Source organism: Somniosus microcephalus, chromosome 11, assembly GCF_052327205.1.
Source record: "Somniosus microcephalus isolate GS21.2 chromosome 11, FLI_Smic_1.0, whole genome shotgun sequence".
Lineage (NCBI taxonomy): Eukaryota > Metazoa > Chordata > Chondrichthyes > Squaliformes > Somniosidae > Somniosus > Somniosus microcephalus.
In genome coordinates, this window is record NC_140997.1 from 221,663,495 (window position 1) to 221,685,945 (window position 22,451).

The window sequence follows — 22,451 nt, forward strand, 5'->3', positions numbered from 1 at the left end:
CTCCACTCACACCTCCGGCTGCTTTTCCTTCTCCCATCTCCTCGGCACTCAAGGGGCTTCCTTCTGCCTCACACTCACAGTGGGTGGGGCCTTTGTGACACGCCCCACAGCTCGCCGCCTTGCAGCTCCAAGCAATGTGTCCAGACTCGCCGCAGTTATAACAGTACAAGTCCGGACAGTTTCTTACAAGATGGTCGTGTCCAGGACAATAACAAACCTTCACCTGGTTATCATGCAGTACCCGGAAGTACTGCACTCCTTCCATTGTCTCGAATTTCATGCTGTACGGCAATGACTTCACCCCCTCTGGGAACCACACCTTAATGTAACGGGTTCCATCTGCTACCTGTGTTCCTGGATAGTATCTCCTCTTTATTGCCGAGCAGATTTTAATGTCCCACAACTCCAACTTTTTTATTAGCTCATCGTCCTCAATATGAACCAGCAGGTTTAAGAATAAGACCACCACCTCTTCAGAATATAGCACAGATACCTCCAAGAATCTATCTCCAACCTTCAAACTCAGTAAAAGTCTTTCCACCTCCTCTCGGCCACTGACCGTCACCTCGAACCCTACATTCGGCTTTGGTCGGCAGGCAAAGCAGCTTCCCTCGCCACAGTCCTCATGTACCGCCTGGATAATATCCCAAGCTCGTATCTCCTTATCCTCACACCGAACCACCACCGTGTTTTCTTTTCCAAACCTCCTGGGGTCCCGGCCCAAATCCTTGGGCTGTTTACTCTCCCTTCCCCCAACATTTTCTCCCCTGATTAAATTCATCCTGGGAGCATTGTCCTCTGAGGGGCCCGGCACTCCGGGGCCATCTGGCTGCTGTTTATGGACCAAAAATGCCCTAAAACCTGAAAAAGAAAATCCCACCACCAACTTTTTACAAACTCACTCCAACTCCCTGCAGTAATCAAGCAGCCAGCAGCACCTGCTCACTCCTAGCCTCTCCGACCTAGAGAATGTGAGCCACAGCTGACACAGAGTAGTCTCTGTTTTCACGACTGATTATATTCCAAGTGGATCATGTTTAACTATCAAGATCGAGTAATTTGATGACAAATTCTGAGAATGAGTTGCTAAACAGGTTGTTAATTGATTAATGATCATTATGTGTGACCACAATGTGCGAATACTCGTTACTAAGCTAATCAGGTTTGGTTTGCTTGTCACAGACATTATCGGTTGACGTTTATGAAATTGTGTATTCAACAGAGGGTGACTTTGGGCCAATTGTTGACCAATCAGTCGACAACATTAAAACATCAGCTGCACGCAAATGGGTTGGAACGACAAAAAGATTGGATTCCTTGACCTTGTTGAATTATCGGATAAAGAGTACGGATAAATCTTGGCGGGAAGTTAAGAGGTGGGGGGTGGCGTCTATAAACTCCTGAGGGGGTTACTTCTTCAAGTGATTTTTAACACGTTGCTGACCAGCTGATGTTTCTAGAGTACAGCATACACTCTCCTTTTAATTGGAGTTTAGAAGAATGAGAGGTGATCTTATTATAGGATTCTGAGGGGGATTGACAGGGTAGATGCTGAGAGATTGTTTCCCCTCGTGGGGGGTATCTAGAACTAGGGGCACAGTTTCAGGATAAGGAGTCGCCCATTTAAGACGGAGATGAGGAGGAATTTCTTCTCTCAGAGGGTCGCGAATCTTTGGAATTCTCTACCCCAGAGAGCTGTGGAGGCTGGGTCATTGAATATATTTAAGGCGGAGATTGACAGATATTTGAGCCACAGGGGAGTCAAGGGTTACGGGGAGCGGGCGGGAAAGTGGAGTTGAGGCCACGATCAGCTCAGCCATGATCTTATTGAATGGCGGAGCAGGCTCGAGGGGCCGAATGGCCTACTCCTGCTCCTATTTCTTTTATGTTCTTAATTGCAGTTGGGTCCAGCACAGAAGGAGGCCTTTCGGCCCATCGTGCCTGTGCCGGCTCTTTGAAAGAGCTCCCTCCATCTGTTATTGAAGGCAGCAGGACAGGTCGATAAGGTGGGTAAGAAGGCATATGGGATACTTGCCTTCATTAGCCAAGGCATAGAATATAAGAGCAGGGAGGTCATGATGGAGCTGTACAAAACGCTAGTTAGGCCACAGCTGGAATACTGTGTGCAGTTCTGGTCACCACACTATAGGAAGGATGTGATTGCATTGGAGAGGGTGCAGAGGAGATTCACCAGGATGTTCCCTGGGCTGGAGCGCTTCAGCTATGAAGAGAGACTGGACCGGCTGGGATTGTTTTCATTAGAGCAGAGAAGGTTGAGGGGGGACCTGATTGAGGTGTACAAAATTATGAGGGGCATAGATAGGGTAGATAGAAAGGAACTTTTCCCCTTAGTAGAGGGGTCAATAACCAGGGGCCATTGTTTCAAGGTAAGGGGAAGGAGGTTTAGAGGGGATTTGAGGGAAAACTTTTTCACCCAGAGGGTGGTTGGAACCTGGAACTCACTGCCTGAAAGGGTGGTGGAGGCAGGAACCCTCACACCATTCAAGAAGCATTTAGATGAGCACTTGAAATGCCATAGCATACAAGGCTACGGACCAAGTGCTGGAAAATGGGATTAGAATAGACAGGGCTTGAGGGCCGGCGCGGACACGACGGGCCAAAGGGCCTCTTTCTGTGCTGTATAACTCTATGATTGACCTAACCGGCCTGTTGTTTGTGCTTTCTTTCTTTCTCTCTGCGCAGAGAGGCTGCCGTTACGATGGGCAGATTGCGATCTTCGGGGCAGACTTCCAGGAGAAGCTGAAGACGCAGAAGTACTTCCTGGTAAGTGGCGGACGAGGCCTGAGATTCGGTTGGTTTTGCTGGAGTATGCTTATTTTCCCGGTGAAAGGTTGGTGCCCAACAACATGACAGGTTTCAGCAGCCAAGTTTTAGCTTACGAAGGGGGTGGTCCTGGAGCAGCCGGGCCTGGAGGTGACTGAAACAGGGGGAGTGAGAGCTTTAGCAGTGGCGGAAGTGAGGTAAGAAAGCAGGTTGGGTGGTGCGGAGATGAAAATAGGTGGCATTGGCGATGGGATTGGGAACTCGCCTTGGGGTCAGAAAGGAAACACAGGCAGTGTCACCAGTAGCCAGAGCTCACTGCTATAAAATAAATTCTTCTCAAACAAGTGAGGTTATCAGTACTGTACGTTCTTTCCCTGATTGTTAGGCTGCATCAGCTCGTCCTCCTCATAGTTACGGGATGCTGTAGCTTAAGAAGAGGGAGCGTGCGTGTGAAATCTTGATTTTTTACTTGGAAAGCTAAACTACCACGTGGTAGTGAGAACTCCTTAACATAGAAACATAGCAGATAGGAGCAGGAGGAGGCCATTCGGCCCCTCGAGCCTGCTCCGCCATTTAATGAGATCATGGCTGATCATCCAAATTCAGTACCCTGTCCCTGCTTTCTCCCCATATCCCTTGATCCCTTTAGCCTTAAGAAATATATCAAACTCCTTCTTGAATATATTTAATGAATTGGTCTCAACTGCCTTCTGTGGTAGAGAATTCCACAGGTTCACCACTCTCTGGGTGAAGAAATTCCTCCTCATCTCAGTCCTAAATGGCTTACCCCTTATTCTTAGACTGTGACCCCTGGTTCTGGACTCCCCTGCCATCGGGAACATCCTTCCTGCATCTAGTCTGTCTAGTCCTGTTAGAATTTTATAAGTTTCAATGAGATCCCCTCTCATTCTTCTAAACTCCAGCGAATATAAGCCCAATCGACCCAATCTTTCTTCATACGTCATTCCTGCCATCCCAGGTATCAGTCTGGTGAATCTTCGCTGCACTCCCTCCATGGCAAGAACATCCTTCCTCAAATAGGGCGACCAAAACTGCACACAATACTCAAGGTGTATGGGCGTTTGCAGCCCGGTGCAATCGCTTCATTCCTCCTCCCACAGGTTGCGGTGATGGAGGTCTCCCACTTTCAAAGTGCCCACGTTTACCTGCAGTACCTGTTACGCCTGGAGGTGGTGCTGTGATGGGGGGGGGGGGGGGGGTTGGCAATGTTGAATGTAACGTTAGTCGCTGAACTCGTCACAGAGGCTGGATCCGGCTGCTATTGAGGTCACGTGCCCTTTCTCATTAGGGTCACCAGGCGCCTGTATCTCAGCGTGTTTCTGAAATTCTGTGTCTGGGGAAGGTGAACTATGCTTAGGGGAACGGTAGCATAGTGGTTATGTTACTGGACTAGTAATCAAGAGGACTGGACCAATGATCCGGAGACGTGAGGTCAAATCCCAGCACGGCAGCTGGGGAATTTAATTTCAGTTAATTAAATAAATCTGGAATAAAAAGCTAGTATCAGTAATGGTGACCATGAAATGACCAGATTGTCATAAAAACCCATCTGGTTTCCATACCCGGAAATCTGCCATCCATACCCGGTCTGACCTATATGTGACTCCAGACCCACAGCAATGTGGTTGACTCTTAACTGCCCTCTGAAATGGCCTAGCAAGCCACTCTGGGAGTATCTTCACCACACGGACTGCTGCGGTTCAACAAGGCAGCTCACCACCATTTTCTCAAGGGCAGTTAGGGATGGGGTAAAAAATTTGGTGGCGCCCAACTGTAATTTTTAGTGCCCCCCCCCCCCCCCGTGGCCAAATTTCCTAGGTAGTGCCCCAAGAGGGAGCCAGTATCTCGTGCCGCGGTACTGCAGGCCTTCCTCCCCTTATTAAAGGGGTGGGGCCTGGCGCAGTGCGTCCCAGCACCCAGCCGGGCCACCAGGGATTGGGAGTGCCAGCAAACGAGCTCGGCACTCGAGGAGGGGGGGGGGGGTTCACGGGGGCCGGGGACAGCAACGGAGGCAGGTGCTGGCAGGCGGCCAGCAACAAAAATGGCCGCCCGCCACCTCCCCTTTAACTAGCGCCGCCCCGGCCGCAGGTAGGTCCCCCTGACCCCAGCGGACATAGCGTCCGGCGGTAAGCCGTGGGGGGGGCGCCACCCAATATTACAGCCGGGGTGCTGCGCACGGCGATGACGTCATCGCCGGCGGCGCAGCACAGCGCTAACGGTTAGCGCCCCCGCTAACCTCCCGCTAAATTTCGCGGGAGGCATTAGCGACGCCGCACCCAAGCACTAGTTGACTTGCGCCCCGTTAGCGCCCTAGCGGGAGGCGCAAATCAACTAAATTTAGCCCCCAATAAGTATTCTCGCTCAATTTAATACATCCTTCCTAAGAAAACTCTCCCTAAACACGACCCCCCCCACCTGCAAACCCCCCCCCTGTAATTCTTTGCCCATTGAGAAAGTTTTGCTGCCTATCCCACCCACCGCCCCGCCCCCTCACACTCCAACATAGTCTGAGATTATGCTGTCCTGAGAGCCTCCGTAAACTGGAAATTTATGGCCCTCTCGCTGTTTCAGCCTCCCCACACTGATGCAGTTTCTGTGCCTTTGCTACTCCGTCCCTGCTTCCCCTCCCTAATCGATCGCCCTCCTCTCCTGTCCCTCTCCTTTTTAACTCCCCCCGCCCCTCCCTCTCACTTGGAGAACCCACAAGGACATCCACTTTCTGACCTCCCTCTCGCACTTCAATCTCACCTCACCCCACCCCACCCATCTTCCCCCCGCCGGCCCCCTGCCCCATCATGCACATCTCCTGCTCACACGCACCTCCTCCCCTCACATCCCACCTCTCGGCTCCATCACTTCTCCTCTCGCACCTCGCGCAATGCTCCTCTGTACAGCCCCGTTCACAGCTTTCTGAAGGCCCCTGTCCGATGCCTCCCTGGCACCGGCTCTCTCGCTTTCACCGTGCTACATGAGGATGGGAAAGGTGCTGCCTGTTCTCGGAGGGTTGATTCACTCTTGCTGCGTTCCTAGGTCGGTGCCGGTGCCATTGGATGTGAGCTGCTGAAGAATTTTGCCATGATTGGCCTAGGAGCGGGAGAAGGTGGGAGTATCACAGTGACTGACATGGACACCATTGAAAGGTCGAACCTCAACCGGCAGTTCCTCTTCAGACCTGGCGATGTTACGGTGAGTCAAAACCAATTGCTTTATCTTTAATGGGGAGGTTAAAAGGAGCCTGTTGACCATGAGCCTTGTGTAGGCCGAGCGAGGCAGCTCCAACAACACTCAAGAAACTTGGCACCATCCAGGACAAAGCAGCCCGCTTGATTGGCACCCCATCCGCCACCTTAAACATTCACTCCCTCCACCACCGGCGCACCGTGGCTGCAGTGTGTACCATCTACAAGATGCACTGCAGCAACTCGCCAAGGCTTCTTCGGCAGCACCTCCCAAACCCGCGGCCTCTTCCACCTAGAAGAACAAGGGCAGCAGGCGCATGGGAACACCACCACCTCCAAGTTCCACCCCCACCACTCCCCTCCCACCAAGTCACACACCATCGAGACCTGGACATATCGCCGTTCCTTCATCGTCGCTGGGTCAAAATCCCGGAACTTCTAACAGCACTGTGGGAGTACCTTCACCACGCGGACTGCAGCGGTTGAAGAAGGAGGCTCACCACCACCACCTTCTCAAGGGCAACTAGGGATGGGCAATAAATGTTGGCCTTGCCAGCGACGCCCACATCCCGAGAGTGGATTTTTTTTTATAAACCTCCAGGTCCTGTGTGAAGTGGCCTGACTCGACGGAAGCAAGAATTGATCAGAGGCTGCCTCGTCCATGCCCCGGGCCTGTCCTCCCCAGAAGCGTGCATTGAGTGAGGACACTGGCGTGATTGAGTTGTGGGGTAGTCTGTCTGTTTGCTCGTGGCCCCTGTCAACTGAAGGATACAAAGTGGAAGCCGCATCTAAACACGGAGCCCGACCCCACCCTGTGTTGGAGGCCTTGTGAAATTAGCTGTGTATTCTCTTCCTGGGCGAGAACTGCACCAGGGCTTTGTCTGGCTTTCAGTGACAGCAATAACTTGTATGCATTTATAGTGCCTTTTACCATAGTAAAACGTCCCAAGGTGCTTCACGGGAGCGTAGTCAAACAAAATTTAACTCGCACTACGTCCCGTTCGCCCATCCCTCCCTGTGCTCGCTGACCTACATTGGCTCCCAGTCCAGCAACGCCTCGATTTCAGAATTCTCATCCTTGTGTTCAAATCCCTCCATGGCCTCTGCCTGTCTCGGTAATCCCCTCCAGATCTACAACCCTCCGAGATTTCTGCGCTCCTCCAATTCTGGCCTCTTGCTCGTCCCTGATTTCAATCGCTCCACCGTTGGCGGCCGTGCCTTCAGCTGCCTAGGCCCTAAGCTCTGGAATTCCCTCCGTGAACATCTCCGCCTCTCTACCCCTCTCTCTCCTCTTAAGACGCTCCTCTTTGACCAAGCTTTTGGTCACCTGCCCTAACCTGGGTAGTTTGTGGCCGGCGCAGGGATGCCCAGCCCAGCCCAGCCCGTGTCTGCTGTTCCACTGCTGTCCAATCCAGGCTGAGGCCAACAGCCCTTTGTTTTTTTTATTTGTTCCTGGGATGTGGGCGTCGCTGGCAGGGCCAGCATTTATTGCCCATCCCTTGTTGCTCTTGAGAAAGTGGTGGTGAGCTACCTTCTTGAACAGCTGCAGTCCGTGTGGTGAAGGTACTCCCACAGTGCTGTTAGGGAGGGAGTTCCAGGATTTTGACCCAGCGACGATGAAGGAACGGCCGATATATTTCCAAGTCAGGATGGTGTGTGATGGAGGGGAACTTGGAGGTGGTGGTGTTCCCATGCGCCTGCTGCCCTTATCCTTCTAGGTGGTAGAGGTCATGGGTTTGGGAGGTGCTGCCGAAGGAGCCTTGGCGAGTTGCTGCAGTGCATCTTGTAGATGGTACACGCTGCAGCCACTAGTGGAGGGAGTGAATGTTCAAGGTGATGGATGGGGTGCCAATCAAGCGGGCTGCTTTGTCCTGGAAGGTGTTGAGCTTCTTGAGTGTTGTTGGAACTGCACTCATCCAGGCAAGTGGAGAGTATTCCATCACACTCCTTACTTGTGCCTTGTAGCTGGTGGAAAGGCTTTGGGGAGTCAGGAGGTGAGTCACTCGCTGCAGAATACCCAGCCTCTGGCCTACTCTTGTAGCCACAGTATTTATGTGGCTGGTCCAGTTAAGCTTCTGGTCAATGGTGACCCCCAGCATATTCATGGTGGGGGATTCGGCGATAGTGCTGCCGTTGAATGTTAATAAAGGAGGGTTTTTGCAGGAAGGTTCCCAGGGCTTAAAGGAAATCTGCAAACTGCAAGAGCCCAGAAAGAACATCTCGCACTCGGTGTGATTCAGACGTTTGCAAAACTTTAATATTGAAACATTTGATGGTGGCATCTTCCTGTACACATACCCCATGAAGCAGTTCCCAACCCGTGTTGGCAAGGTGATGGTGCCCTTTTACACTCTTTGAGGGTTTAGTTTAAAGAAAGACTTGCATTTCTATAGCGCCTTTCATGCCCTCAGGACATCCCAAAGTGCTTTCCAGCCAATGAAGTACTTTTGAAGTGGAGTCACTGTTGTGATGTAGAAAACGCGGCAGCCAATTTGCGCACAGCAAGCTCCCACAAACAGCAATGTGATAATGACCAGATAATCTGTTTCAGTGATGTTGATTGAGGGATAAATATTGGCCCCAGGACACCGGGGATAACTCCCCTGCTCTTCTTCGAAATAGTGCCATAGGATCTTTTACACCCACCTGAGAGAGCAGACAATTTAACGTCTCATCCGAAAGACGGCACCTCCGACAGTGCAGCCACTCCCTCAGCACCGCACTGGAGTGTCCGCCTATAAGCCCACAACCTTCTGACTCAGAGGCGTTACTGCTCAGACCGGGTACGGGAGGTGTTGTGGTTGAAAAGGACTCGGGGGAGACTTCGGTACAGTACAACGATCGCTTTATTCAAGTGCACACCGGAGAAATCCTTCTTCCCATCAAGGTCGAAAGAATTTCTCATTTTACAGCAAAAAAGTGGCTGCTTTTATCCTCGAAAACCGCAATTATGAATATGTTGTTTTGCATGTATGCCTTACTTAGGAAAAACCGCAGGCATCGCTTTGACTGTGGTTTCTGCTCATCACAGTCACTTGTCTGTCATGTTGTTTGCATGAACTGCTTTTGTGGTTTTGTTATCGAGGTCACAATGTTCCATTTAGAACATGTTATTTTGCTCAGCATTTTAGCAGTTTAGGTCAAGCTTCCCAGCGCTCTCTGCGTTCTTAGCTTACCCTACCAGGAGGCAGTTCCCCGTCCCTGAAGGGCGTCAGTAAAGGCGTTGGCTTTTTTCTGACCATCCGGCAGCTTTCATGGTCATTTTTCCCTGGTACCCGTCTACAAATGACCGTGGTATCAAACCTTCCTGTCCCCAGCTTGGGGCAGATGTTTGGGCCACATCACCCTGCAGTGAGTGGAATTTCCACAGAGAGGCAGCAACCTCTCACGATTCAAATCTTGAGGATGGTGTTCAGCCGAAAAAAAAGGCTTTTTCCCTGAGAGCGGTGATTCAGAGTGAAGTGTATTCTGCGGTCCCGCACTCCCAGTGGGGAAAGCCACACTCGAAGAGAGCATCTATCGGTGACAAGGCCGTAACACTGCAGACCTGGTTCTCTAGACTCAGTTTCCTGTGCGCACAGCTTCCCCACTGCAACCGTGGGATCAAGGAAATATCTCTCAGCAGTCCTGTGACTGGCCTGCCATCTCAAAATTGCATGAACTGATTATTAATATCTGTATGTGGGCTCAGCATTTAAAATGGAGAACTAGACTAGAAAAAAAATTCCTCTCGTCTTCTTTCTATTGCCACCCTCGCGCCCCCCTCCTCTCTCCCCCGCGCCCCCTCCTCTCTCCCCCGCGCCTCCTCCTCTCTCCCCCGCGCCCCCTCCTCTCTCCCCCGCGCCCCCTCCTCTCTCCCCCGCGCCCCCCTCCTCTCTCCCCCGCGCCCCCTCCTCTCTCCCCCGCGCCTCCTCCTCTCTCCCCCGCGCCCCCTCCTCTCTCCCCCGCGCCCCCTCCTCTCTCCCCCGCGCCCCCTCCTCTCTCCCCCGCGCCCCCTCCTCTCTCCCCCGCGCCCCCTCCTCTCTCCCCCGCGCCCCCTCCTCTCTCCCCCGCGCCCCTTCCACTCTCCCCCGCGCCCCTTCCTCTCTCCCCCGCGCCCCCTCCTCTCTCCCCCGCGCCCCCTCCTCTCTCCCCCGCGCCCCCTCCTCTCTCCCCCGCGCCCCCTCCTCTCTCCCCCGCGCCCCCTCCTCTCTCCCCCGCGCCCCCTCCTCTCTCCCCCGCGCCCCCTCCTCTCTCCCCCGCGCCCCCTCCTCTCTCCCCCGCGCCCCCTCCTCTCTCCCCCGCGCCCCTCCTCTCTCCCCCGCGCCCCCTCCTCTCTCCCCCGCGCCCCCTCCTCTCTCCCCCCGCGCCCCCTCCTCTCTCCCCGCGCCCCCTCCTCTCTCCCCGCGCCCCCTCCTCTCTCCCCCGCGCCCCCTCCTCTCTCCCCCGCGCCCCCTCCTCCCTCCCCCGCGCCCCCTCCTCCCTCCCCGCGCCCCCTCCTCCCTCCCCCGCGCCCCCTCCTCTCTCCCCCGCGCCCCCTCCTCCCTCCCTCGCGCCCCCTCCTCCCTCCCTCGCGCCCCCTCCTCCCTCCCTCGCGCCCCCTCCTCCCTCCCTAGCGCCCCCTCCTCCCTCCCTAGCGCCCCCTCCTCCCTCCCTCGCGCCCCCTCCTCCCTCCCTCGCGCCCCCTCCTCCCTCCCTCGCGCCCCCTCCTCCCTCCCTCGCGCCCCCTCCTCCCTCCCTCGCGCCCCCTCCCCCCTCCCTCGCGCCCCCTCCTCTCTCCCTCGCGCGCCCCCTCCTCTCTCCCTCGCGCGCCCCCCTCCTCTCTCCCTCGCGCGCCCCCTCCTCTCTCCCTCGCGCGCCCCCTCCTCTCTCCCTCGCGCGCCCCCTCCTCTCTCCCTCGCGCGCCCCCTCCTCTCTCCCTCGCGCGCCCCCTCCTCTCTCCCTCGCGCGCCCCCTCCTCTCTCCCTCGCGCGCCCCCTCCTCTCTCCCTCGCGCGCCCCCCTCCTCTCTCCCTCGCGCGCCCCCTCCTCTCTCCCTCGCGCGCCCCCTCCTCTCTCCCTCGCGCGCCCCCTCCTCTCTCCCTCGCGCGCCCCCTCCTCTCTCCCTCGCGCGCCCCCCTCCTCTCTCCCTCGCGCGCCCCCTCCTCTCTCCCTCGCGCGCCCCCTCCTCTCTCCCTCGCGCGCCCCCTCCTCTCTCCCTCGCGCGCCCCCCTCCTCTCTCCCTCGCGCGCCCCCTCCTCTCTCCCTCGCGCGCCCCCCTCCTCTCTCCCTCGCGCGCCCCCTCCTCTCTCCCTCGCGCGCCCCCTCCTCTCTCCCTCGCGCGCCCCCTCCTCTCTCCCTCGCGCGCCCCCTCCTCTCTCCCTCGCGCGCCCCCTCCTCTCTCCCTCGCGCGCCCCCTCCTCTCTCCCTCGCGCGCCCCCTCCTCTCTCCCTCGCGCGCCCCCTCCTCTCTCCCTCGCGCGCCCCCTCCTCTCTCCCTCGCGCGCCCCCTCCTCTCTCCCTCGCGCGCCCCCCTCCTCTCTCCCTCGCGCGCCCCCTCCTCTCTCCCTCGCGCGCCCCCTCCTCTCTCCCTCGCGCGCCCCCTCCTCTCTCCCTCGCGCGCCCCCTCCTCTCTCCCTCGCGCGCCCCCTCCTCTCTCCCTCGCGCGCCCCCTCCTCTCTCCCTCGCGCGCCCCCTCCTCTCTCCCTCGCGCGCCCCCTCCTCTCTCCCTCGCGCGCCCCCCTCCACTCTCCCTCGCGCGCCCCCCCCTCTCCCTCGCGCGCCCCCCCCTCTCTCCCTCGCCCCCCCCTCTCTCTCCCTCGCGCCCCCCTCTCTCTCCCTCGCGCCCCCCTCTCTCTCCCTCGCGCCCCCCTCTCTCTCCCTCGCGCCCCCCTCTCTCTCCCTCGCGCCCCCCTCTCTCTCCCTCGCGCCCCCCTCTCTCTCCCTCGCGCCCCCCTCTCTCTCCCTCGCGCCCCCCTCTCTCTCCCTCGCGCCCCCTCCCCTCTCTCTCCCTCGCGCCCCCTCTCTCTCCCTCGCGCCCCCTCCCTCTCCCTCGTGCCCCCTCCCCTCTCTCTCCCTCGCGCCCCCCTCTCCCTCGCGCCCCCCTCTCCCTCGCGCCCCCCCTCTCCCTCGCGCCCCCCTCTCCCTCCCTCGCGCCCCCCTCTCTCTCCCTCGCGCCCCCCTCTCCCTCGCGCCCGCCTCTCCCTCGCGCCCCCCTCTCCCTCCCTCGCGCCCCCCTCTCTCTCCCTCGCGCCCCCCTCTCTCTCCCTCGCGCCCCCCTCTCTCTCCCTCGCGCCCCCCTCTCTCTCCCTCGCGCCCCCCTCTCTCTCCCTCGCGCCCCCCTCTCTCTCCCTCGCGCCCCCCCCCTCCCTCTCCCTCGCGCCCCCTCCCTCTCCCTCGCGCCCCCTCCCTCTCCCTCGCGCCCCCTCCCCTCTCTCTCCCTCGCGCCCCCCTCTCTCTCCCTCGCGCCCCCCTCTCTCTCCCTCGCGCCCCCCTCTCTCTCCCTCGCGCCCCCTCCCCTCTCTCTCCCTCGCGCCCCCTCTCTCTCCCTCGCGCCCCCTCCCTCTCCCTCGTGCCCCCTCCCCTCTCTCTCCCTCGCGCCCCCCTCTCCCTCGCGCCCCCCTCTCCCTCCCTCGCGCCCCCCTCTCCCTCCCTCGCGCCCCCTCTCTCTCCCTCGCGCCCCCTCCCCTCTCTCTCCCTCGCGCCCCCTCTCTCTCCCTCGCGCCCCCTCTCTCTCCCTCGCGCCCCCTCCCTCTCCCTCGCGCCCCCTCCCCTCTCTCTCCCTCGCGCCCCCCTCTCTCTCCCTCGCGCCCCCCTCTCTCTCCCTCGCGCCCCCTCCCCTCTCTCTCCCTCGCGCCCCCTCTCTCTCCCTCGCGCCCCCTCCCTCTCCCTCGTGCCCCCTCCCCTCTCTCTCCCTCGCGCCCCCCTCTCCCTCGCGCCCCCCTCTCCCTCGCGCCCCCCTCTCCCTCCCTCGCGCCCCCCTCTCTCTCCCTCGCGCCCCCCTCTCCCTCGCGCCCGCCTCTCCCTCGCGCCCCCCTCTCCCTCCCTCGCGCCCCCCTCTCTCTCCCTCGCGCCCCCCTCTCTCTCCCTCGCGCCCCCCTCTCTCTCCCTCGCGCCCCCCTCTCTCTCCCTCGCGCCCCCCTCTCTCTCCCTCGCGCCCCCCCCCTCCCTCTCCCTCGCGCCCCCTCCCTCTCCCTCGCGCCCCCTCCCTCTCCCTCGCGCCCCCTCCCCTCTCTCTCCCTCGCGCCCCCCTCTCTCTCCCTCGCGCCCCCCTCTCTCTCCCTCGCGCCCCCCTCTCTCTCCCTCGCGCCCCCTCCCCTCTCTCTCCCTCGCGCCCCCTCTCTCTCCCTCGCGCCCCCTCTCTCTCCCTCGCGCCCCCTCCCTCTCCCTCGTGCCCCCTCCCCTCTCTCTCCCTCGCGCCCCCCTCTCCCTCGCGCCCCCCTCTCCCTCCCTCGCGCCCCCCCTCTCCCTCCCTCGCGCCCCCTCTCTCTCCCTCGCGCCCCCTCCCCTCTCTCTCCCTCGCGCCCCCTCTCTCTCCCTCGCGCCCCCTCTCTCTCCCTCGCGCCCCCTCCCTCTCCCTCGCGCCCCCTCCCCTCTCTCTCCCTCGCGCCCCCCTCTCTCTCCCTCGCGCCCCCCTCTCTCTCCCTCGCGCCCCCTCCCCTCTCTCTCCCTCGCGCCCCCTCCCCTCTCTCTCACGCCCCCTCCTCTCTCCCTCGCACCCCCCTCCTCTTGACTATATCCACTTTGCCCTGCTGTGCTGCATTTGTTTTAGCGAATGTTTTTGAAATGTTTATTGGCAGCGATCCAGGCAGCCCAGGATAATGATATCGTAGTTAACAGTATGAGAGCAACAGAGGACTTCAATCTATTACATTAAACCTTTGAAGTCTGGCAGTGCCATATTAACATTAAAATAACCTGGTTCTCCCACATTTTTCTTCCGTTCTGAAAATACCATGAATTGAATGAAACCCTTTCCTCCGATACTTTACCTACTCCGATCGCTGGGTGATGTCGACTCCTGATCAGTTCGCGATGTTTATGCACCAAAAAAAATTGATAAACCAATCATTTGAATTAAGCAATATAAATAACATGGTAAAGTGGGAGGTTAGTTCGAAAAGAAAACTTTGAATTATCAGATCATTTGAGTTAAGCAACTCTGAATAAAGTTTTATTTTCCTTTTTGAACTAAATTTCTTTCTTGTGGGAAACAAGTGGGCAGTAAACGACAGCGAGCCGGAGAACTTGGAACAAAGCCGCGGCCACACTGCTCAACTGTGGTTTGTAAAATCTCAGTTTATTTCTTACAATTCCCACTCTGGGATTGTTTTTCTACCTACCCCCCCCCCCCTGTTTTTAGCAGGAGCTTGACTGTTGATTTATATAGGGAATATAAGAAAGAACTTGCAGTTATATAGAGTCTTTCATGGCCTCAGAACATCCAAAATGCTTCACAGCCAATGAAGTACTTTTTTGGCGTGTAGTCACTGTTGTAATGTGGGAACCGCGGCAGCCAATTTACACACAGCAAGCTCCCACAAACAGCAATGAGACGATGACCAGATCACCTGTTTTAGTGATGTTGGTTGAGGGATAAATATTGGCCCCAGGACACCGGGGAGAACTCCCCTGCTCTTCTTCGAAATAGTGCCATTGGATCTTTTAACAGTAAAATAACCCGCTTCTCCCTGAGAGGGCAGATGGGACCTCGGTTTAACGTCGCATCCACCAAACCCGCGAACTCTACCACCAAGGGCAGCAGGCGCATGGGGAACACCACCACCTCCAAGTTCCCCTCCAAGTCACACACCATCCTGACTTGGAAATATATCGCCGATCCTTCATCGTCGCTGGGTCAAAATCCTGGAACTCCCTCCGTAACAGCACGGACTGCAGCGGTTCAAGAAGGTGGCTCACCACCACCTGCTCGAGGGCAACTAAGGATGGGCAATAAATGCTGGCCTTGCCAGCGACGCCCACATCCCATGAAAGAATTTTTTTAAAAGGCGGCACCTCCGACAGTGCAGCACCCCCTCAGTACCACACTGGGAATGTCAGCCTAGATTTTATGCTGAAGTCTCTGGAACGGGACTTGAACCCACAACCTTCTGGGTCAGAGGTGAGCGTGCTACCCACTGAGCCACTGTTGACACCTAGCTGGCGTTGGTGGGATGGCACTGTGGCCGAATGCTGCTTTGCGCCTACAGCTCCCATCACTGTGACTTCTCAATATTTGACCGCACGGTCCCTGACTGTGTCCCCGTGTCACAACACACATTGAGCTCCTGATTTGGTCTCTTCTTTCGCGGGGGGTGGGGTGGGGGAGGGTACGACTTACGATCAATGTGCTTCACTGCAGGGAGGGAGCGATAGCTGACTTGCCCTTTACATTCGCTTTTCTCCTTCCCTGTCCTTGTGAGGAAGCAGCCGGCACCAGCTCTGTACCTCCCAGGGCGCCGTGACCAAGAACAGGAGCTCACTGTGTGCGAGTTATGGAGTGGGGGACCTGCAACAACAACAACAGCTTGCATTTATATAGCGCCTTTAACGTAGTAAAATGCCCCAAAGTGCTTCACAGCAGCGTTATCCAACAAAATTTGACCCCGAGCCACTTAAGGAGAAATTAGGGCAGATGACCACAAGCTTGGTCTAAGAGGTAGGTTTTAAGGAGCGTCTTAAAGGAGGAGCGAGAGGTAGAGAGGTTTAGGGAGGGAATCCCAAGGCTCAGGGCCTTGGCAGCTGAAGGCACGGCCGCCAATGGTGGAGCGATGAAAATTGGGGGTGCTCAAGAGGCCCGAATTGGAGGAGCGCAGAGATCTCGAAGGGTTGTAGGGCTACCTTCAAAGCAAAGTAACAGGGATTTCTGACTGTAAGGGCCCCTGAGCAAAACAAGTTCGGACCGAACCCTAGCAGCTTGGCGATTGCACAGAATTGCACAAGTGTTCAGTGCCTGTTGCAGTCTTGCAGGCACCACAAGAATAGCTGGTTTGGGGAAAGTCACACTGGTGCGGAAGGATTAAAGTGCGTTGTGGAGGGAGCTCGGCGCACCATCTTATCCTGTCCTGACACGTGAGTGCAGAAATGACGGAAAGCTGTTCCATTCCCTCCTCTCGATGGCCCCCCCCCCCCAAAAATAACATCGGGCATGGGAAATGTTACGAAAATATATAGAGAACAGTTATTTGCAGCGTAAATTTAAAAATCTGCTGTTAGATGGCAATGTTCCTTGGAACGTTTGCGCGATCCCTTGAACCGTTTGATCTGCTTGCCTCGCCCTGTGGTTGGAGATCTCCCGAGTGCGCTCACTCAGTTAGTGATGGGAGCACTCTCTGTGTCTCTTTGATGGAGCCTGGTGTCTGGGGGCCCCTCATTAGCTGTGTGTGGGAGCCACCGTGAGCAATCTCGCAGCAGAGCCGAGCCTGATAGTGGAGCGTGTATTAGTAACTCGAGATTCTGTTCATTTAACCGAGGATGTAAAGGGCATTAGAGGATGGAATTATTAGCCAAGGTAATCGACCACCGGAGTCGCGGTCTTGTGGGGTCTGGACAAGAGGCTTTGACAGCGTAGCTGGACAGAATATTAACCCTTGTAATAAAAGAAAAAAAGAAAGGACTTGCATTTATGTAGCGCCTTTCACGACCTCAGGACGTCCCAAAGCGCTTTACAGCCACTTAAGTAATTTTGCAGCGTAGTCACTGTTGTAATCTAGGAGCCATGGCAGCCAAATTGTGCACAGCAAGCTCCCGCGCACAGCACTCTAACCATGACCAGATAACCTGTTTTAGTGATGTTGAGTGAGGGATACATATTGGCCAGGACACAGGGGACAACTCCTCTGCTCTTCTTCGAAATAGTGACACGTCCACCTGAGAGGGCAGGCGGGGCCACGCTTTTAAAGCCTCAGCCGAAAGTTGGCGCCTCCGACAGAGCTGCACTACCTCACTTATTGTAGAATTGTCCTTGTAACGCGCATGGCTTCTCCACGGATCCCACAGTACCTACTGCCACCTGTACATTTGTAAGCGTTATGCTGTGCCTCATCTCAGCTGGGGGAGCAGTTGGAATGTCACAGTTTGGGCTCAGTGCCTCTGGGCTCGGGAGCGGGATAACCCATAAGAACATAAGAATTGGGAGCAGGAGTAGGCCATACGGCCCCTCGAGCCTGCTCCGCCAGTCAATAAGATCATGGCTGATCTTCGACCTCAACTCCACTTTCCTGCCCGATCTCCATTTCCCTTGAATCCCCTAGAGTCCAAAAATCTAACAAACTCAGTCTTGAATATACGCAACGATTCAGCATCCACAGCCCTCTGGGGTAGAGAATTCCAAAGATTCACAACCCTCTGAGTGAAGAAATTTCTCCTCATCTCAGTCTTAAATGGCCAACCCCTTATCCTGAGACTATGTCCCCTAGTTCTAGACTCTCCAGCCAGGGGAAACAACCTCTCAGCATCTACCCTGTCAAACCCCCTCAGAATCTTATATGTCAGAGATCCCGTTCCTGATCACCATCCAGCCACCCCTTTGGCAGATGTCGGCGGGGCTTGATGGCGATGCCCTCTGTGGTCAAATAGCCTGCCAACGCTCACTTCCTCGCGCATGAAAAATGGCCACTTGGCTGAGGTGCCAGTGGGGTGACAGCCCCCCCTGGAACTGAACCCCAGCAAGAATCAACGGCTTCAGGAGAGGAATGGGAGAGAGTCTGGGGAGGGTGGGGGGGGGCGGGTGGGTGGAGCGGGGCTGAAGGCAACATTTTCTTCCACTTTCTTCAGTCGGGTTGCTCTGCATCCAGCACTGTCTGTGACCAGGAGGGGGAATCCTGATCCCAGTGACCACTTTTGAAACTGGCTGCTCGGAGGAGTGCAACAGCAGTCCCGAGGATGGATCTCGCTGATCCTGTTCCAGCTTCCTCCTCCAGCCAGTTGTGCATTTTTCCCAGGCTGGCTCTGGCCAATTTTTTTTTTCCTCTTCTTAATGACTGGACTGCGTTCTCTGAAACCCCACCTCTAATTGAAAGCTGATTAAAAGCACATGTACTACAGAGAGGCTTCAGCCGACTGTTCCGATTCCAACATCTTTATGTACTTTGTTTTTATGCTTGTACCCACCACCTAGTTAACCCCGAGATGGTGAAATGGCCGTGGGTTTTTTTTTTCAACAAGATACTCTTGCACTGTAACTTTAGAGAAATTTGTTCAACCCTTAACACTTAAGGGAGCTCTTGCAGAGTTTCTCTGCTATAAAACAAAACGGTTCATGCATAAACTTTCTCCTCTGTCCCTCGTGGGTTTTTGTGCTGGTGCTGGGCATCTTCGCCGTATAGTGACGCTCTTTAAAAGATTGAAGGTTGGGACTGGCAGCTCACCACGTGTGGAGTCATGTAGCAAGGGCACACAGCAACAACACTTTGGTTTAAATGCAGCCATTTGCATAGACAAGCCTTCCAAAGCACTTCATAGAAGCGTAATCAAAAATGGACAAGAATGAGATATTAGGAGGGGTGATCAAAAGCTTGGTCCAAAAGGTGTGTTTTAAGGAGGGCCTTAAAGGACGAGTTGGAGGAGATTAGAGAGGGACTTCCAGAACATTGGGCCTGGTACAGGAAATTTTCGATTTACCGGCACCTAAATAACCGGAAATCTCAGTTAACCGGCAAAATTCAGGAGTAGGTTTTACTTCATATTGTATTTGCCTTCTTCCATCTGTTGCTGTGCAAGGGTGTGGCTGCAGCTGTTGCTAAGCTACAGAGACACTTGGAACTTGTGGCCATTGTTCTACACTTGTTGCTAAGCAACAGGGTTTGTTGCTTTATACGGAGCTCTCAGCTCTCCCTATCTTTTACTAAAGCGTTCGGTTATCCGGAATTTTTGATGAACCGGCACCACGTCGGTCCCGTCCGTGCCGGATTAAAAAAAAGTTTCCTGTACCCTGTCGGCAGGGTAATCAATGGTGGGGTGAAGGGAGGAGGAAAGCGCAGGAGGACAGAGTCAGAGAGATGAAGACTTTGGTGATGGGATTATAGGGCTGGAAAAAGTTACAGAGATAGGGAGGAGCAAGGGAACAAAGGGATTTAAAGACAAAGATGAGAATTTAAAATTTGAGGCACTGGGGACCGGGAGCCAGTGTAGGCCAGCGAGCACAGGGGTTGATAGGAGAGACAGCTTGGTGCTGGACAGGACATGGGGCAGCAGAGCTTTGGCTGAGCTGTAGTTTATGGAGGATGGAGGATGGGAGGCCGGCCAGGAGATCATTGGAATAGTAGATCCTGGAGGTGACCAGGGCATGGACGAGGATTTCACACATCTCATCTCTCCATGGCACAGGATGTGAGTACATAGGAACAGGGTTAGACCATCCAGCCCCTCGAGCCTGTTCCACCATTCCATTAAATCATAACTGATCTGTATCTTAACTCCATCTACCCGCCTTGGTTCTGTAACCCTTAATACCCTTGCCTAACAAAAATCTATCAGTCTCCGTTTTGAAATTTTCAATTGACCCCCCCCCCCCAGCCTCAACAGCTTTTTGAAGGAGAGAGTTCCAGATTTCCACTACCCATCGTGTGAAGAAGTGCTTCCTGATATCACCCCTGAACTCCTGGCTCTAATTTTAAGGTTCTGCCCCCTTGTACAGGAAACTCTCGTTTAAACGGCACCTAAATATCCGGAATTCTCTATTAACCGGCAAAATTCTCGCTCCGAAAACAACACCTCAATAACCGGCAATGTTGCCGAGTCCGAGTCTCCCACGGTGGCCGAGTTAGTCAGTGGGGGTAGTTCTCCAAACTGCCACTACTCAGCTTCTTGGCGCTGTCGGAAGTCATTAAAGAGTTATGGATTACCCTCAACTGGCAGTACTGTACTTAATCAAGCATCTTCCGCCATCCATTTAACACAACGTTCTGTAGGTGAGTACCCAATTACTGTATACTGCACATTTCTTGAAATTTTTATTTTTGTTTGTTAAAAATAGCCTCGGTAGATAACCCTCTCCATCATCCGGAATTTTTAATCAACCGGCACCATCCTGATCCCGTCGGTGCCGGATACCAAAGAGTTTCCTGTTCTGGACTCCCCCACCAGAGGATATAGTTTCTCTCTCTCTACCCTATCAACTCCTTTAATCATCTTAAACACCTCAATTAGATCACCCCTTAATCTTCCATATTCGAGGGAATACAAGCCTAGTCTATGCAACCTGTCCTTGTAATTTAACCCTTTTAGTGCCAGAGTCGTTTTGGTGAAACAGGGCTGCACCCCCTCCAAGGGACATCTTTCCTTCTCTCTGTGAACACTCCCAACATCACAGGTAACTTGCTGCAGAAGACCTGTATTATGCTGTCTGGCACATCAGATAACCAGCACCAACTGAGATGTTGGGCCAGAAATTCCAGGCCAGAAGCGTGAGTACGGTCGGCTTACTCACGCTTCTGGCCGTTGGAAATGCCGGCGTTCAGCATGAACAGCGCATGCGGGGAACGCCGGCATTTCCAGACCTCGAGCGCGTGCGACTGCACAGGCAGCGCTTGCGCAGTGAACTTCGTGGATTTCATTCATGAAATCCGTGAGGTTAAGTCCTTAGAAGTTACACTGAAAAAAAGCAAGTGTAAAGTGGTTCATTGGCTGCGGAGAAAGATATATTTTATCGTGGAGCTTTTGAAATGCAATATTTTTGTTTGGGAAAGGGAGGGAAGTTATTTTAAGAAATTTTAAGTAAGTTTTAAAGTTAAATTTTTTTTTTCTTTAAAGGGTTTTCAGAACGGTAGGTAGAAGGAGCAATTGTGGCTGTGTGAATGGAATGTGAGAATGAATTATGTATGTATGTCCACATATATTCCTTTACGTATATGTATGTATGTTTTATATTCCTTTACTATGAATGTATGTTTTTAATTATGATTTTCCAATAAGTTACTTTCTCTGAAAGTCATAATTAAATAATACATTCATACACATAAGTAAAGGAATATATACATAACACGCAAAGGAATATATACAGACATACATACTTTCAGAAGCTCCACGATAAGAAATATCTTCCTCCGCAGCCTCTGTAGCAACTGTACCCATGCTTTTTTCATGTGTAAGTTGTAATGACTGGACCTCACTGAAAGCATTAATGAAAGCGGCGAATTATACTGCGCACGCGCTGCATGTGCAGTCGCACGCGTTCTGCCTCTGAACCCCTTCGTTCAGAGGACAGGAAATGCCGGTTTTCCCCACATGCACTATGCATGCTGAAAACCGGCATTTCATCCGGCCAGATGCGTAAGTACCCCGACCGTACTAGCGCATTTGGAAGGGAATTATTGGGCCAACATTTTACATGTCAATAAAATAAAAAATTTAACACTTGCATGACTTGCCCCCTCGCATCTGCGACTGAGGGTCCAAGGAGGTGCATTGCGCAAGAGGTCATCATCGGACGTATCCTCACACTGTTCCCTTTGGGGAACTGTATGAAGTGGTGGAAGGATTTATGGCCGTGATTAACGCTCATTCCGTGACCGTAACCATCTTTGAACCAGCCATTAGGGTGGTTAGTCCTATGGCGGGAGGGTTTTACGGGCTCCCACAACCCATCTGAGGGGGGGGGGGCCACCAACACCCACGGACGCAAGTATCCCGCTGGATGTCCACCCAGAATTTAAAGTTGGAGCTCCGACTCCACTTGCCGGGACTGTCTGGAGTGGGGTTCAAAACCCTACTCCTTCTGGCCCAGCAGCAGGGATGCTTACTGCTACGCAAAAGGCCCACTCCGCACAAAAGGTGACACCCATACGTTTCCTGCGCCTTTTCCCTCCCCGTGACTGGAGCCCTATGCTGCCATTTCACGTTGCTAATCGGATTGGGCGTTTGTCATAGCGGTAGGATCCCCGCCGCTGGGCCAGATCAGGGTAGGGTTTCGAACCCCGCTCCAGACAGTCCCGGCAAGTGGAGTCGGAGCTCCGGCTGTAAATTCTGGGTTGACATCCAGTGGGATATTTGCGTCCGTGGGTGTGGGTGGCCCCCCCTCCTTGTATAGCTTGTGGGAGCCCGTAAAACCCTCCCGCCATAGGACTAACCGCCCTAATGGCTGGTTCAAAGGTGGTTACGGTCACGGAATGAGCGTTAATCACGGCCATAAATCCTTCCACCACTTCATACAGTTCCCCAAAGGGAACAGTGTGAAGACACGTATGACGACGACATTGCTAAATAAATAAATGGAATTTAAAAAATTCTTTTAGGGCTTTTAAAAGTCTTTAAATTGCTTTAATTCTCTTTAAAACTACTTCAGATTACTCAAAATAATGTAAACATTTTAAAAAGTTTATAAAAGTTACCAAAATCTTCAAAAAACTTCCAAAAACCTATTTAAACTGCTGCTTTGCATGTAAAAAAGCAAAGCAGCTTGACAGAAACATTGGGGGCGTGTCCAGTGAAACTGAGACCTCAAGGGGCGTGTCTCACTTACACTGCACGCTCCTGGCTCCGCGCTGGCTGCACTCCTGGGCGGCGTGACGTCA

The 22,451-nt window shown here is 54.8% G+C and overlaps 1 protein-coding gene across 2 annotated transcripts in view; it reads left to right on the plus strand.

Moving 5' to 3' along the window:
* The window catches only part of LOC147111264 (ubiquitin-like modifier-activating enzyme 1), a 316,654-nt gene that overhangs the window by 51,298 nt on the left and 242,905 nt on the right, over positions 1–22,451 (plus strand). For both annotated transcript variants that reach the window (XM_086002004.1, XM_086002003.1), the window contains exons 12-13: positions 2,704–2,784; positions 5,836–5,991. In XM_086002004.1, coding sequence (XP_085858130.1) covers positions 2,704–2,784; positions 5,836–5,991 — 237 coding nt within the window. The remainder of the gene's footprint in view (positions 1–2,703; positions 2,785–5,835; positions 5,992–22,451) is intronic.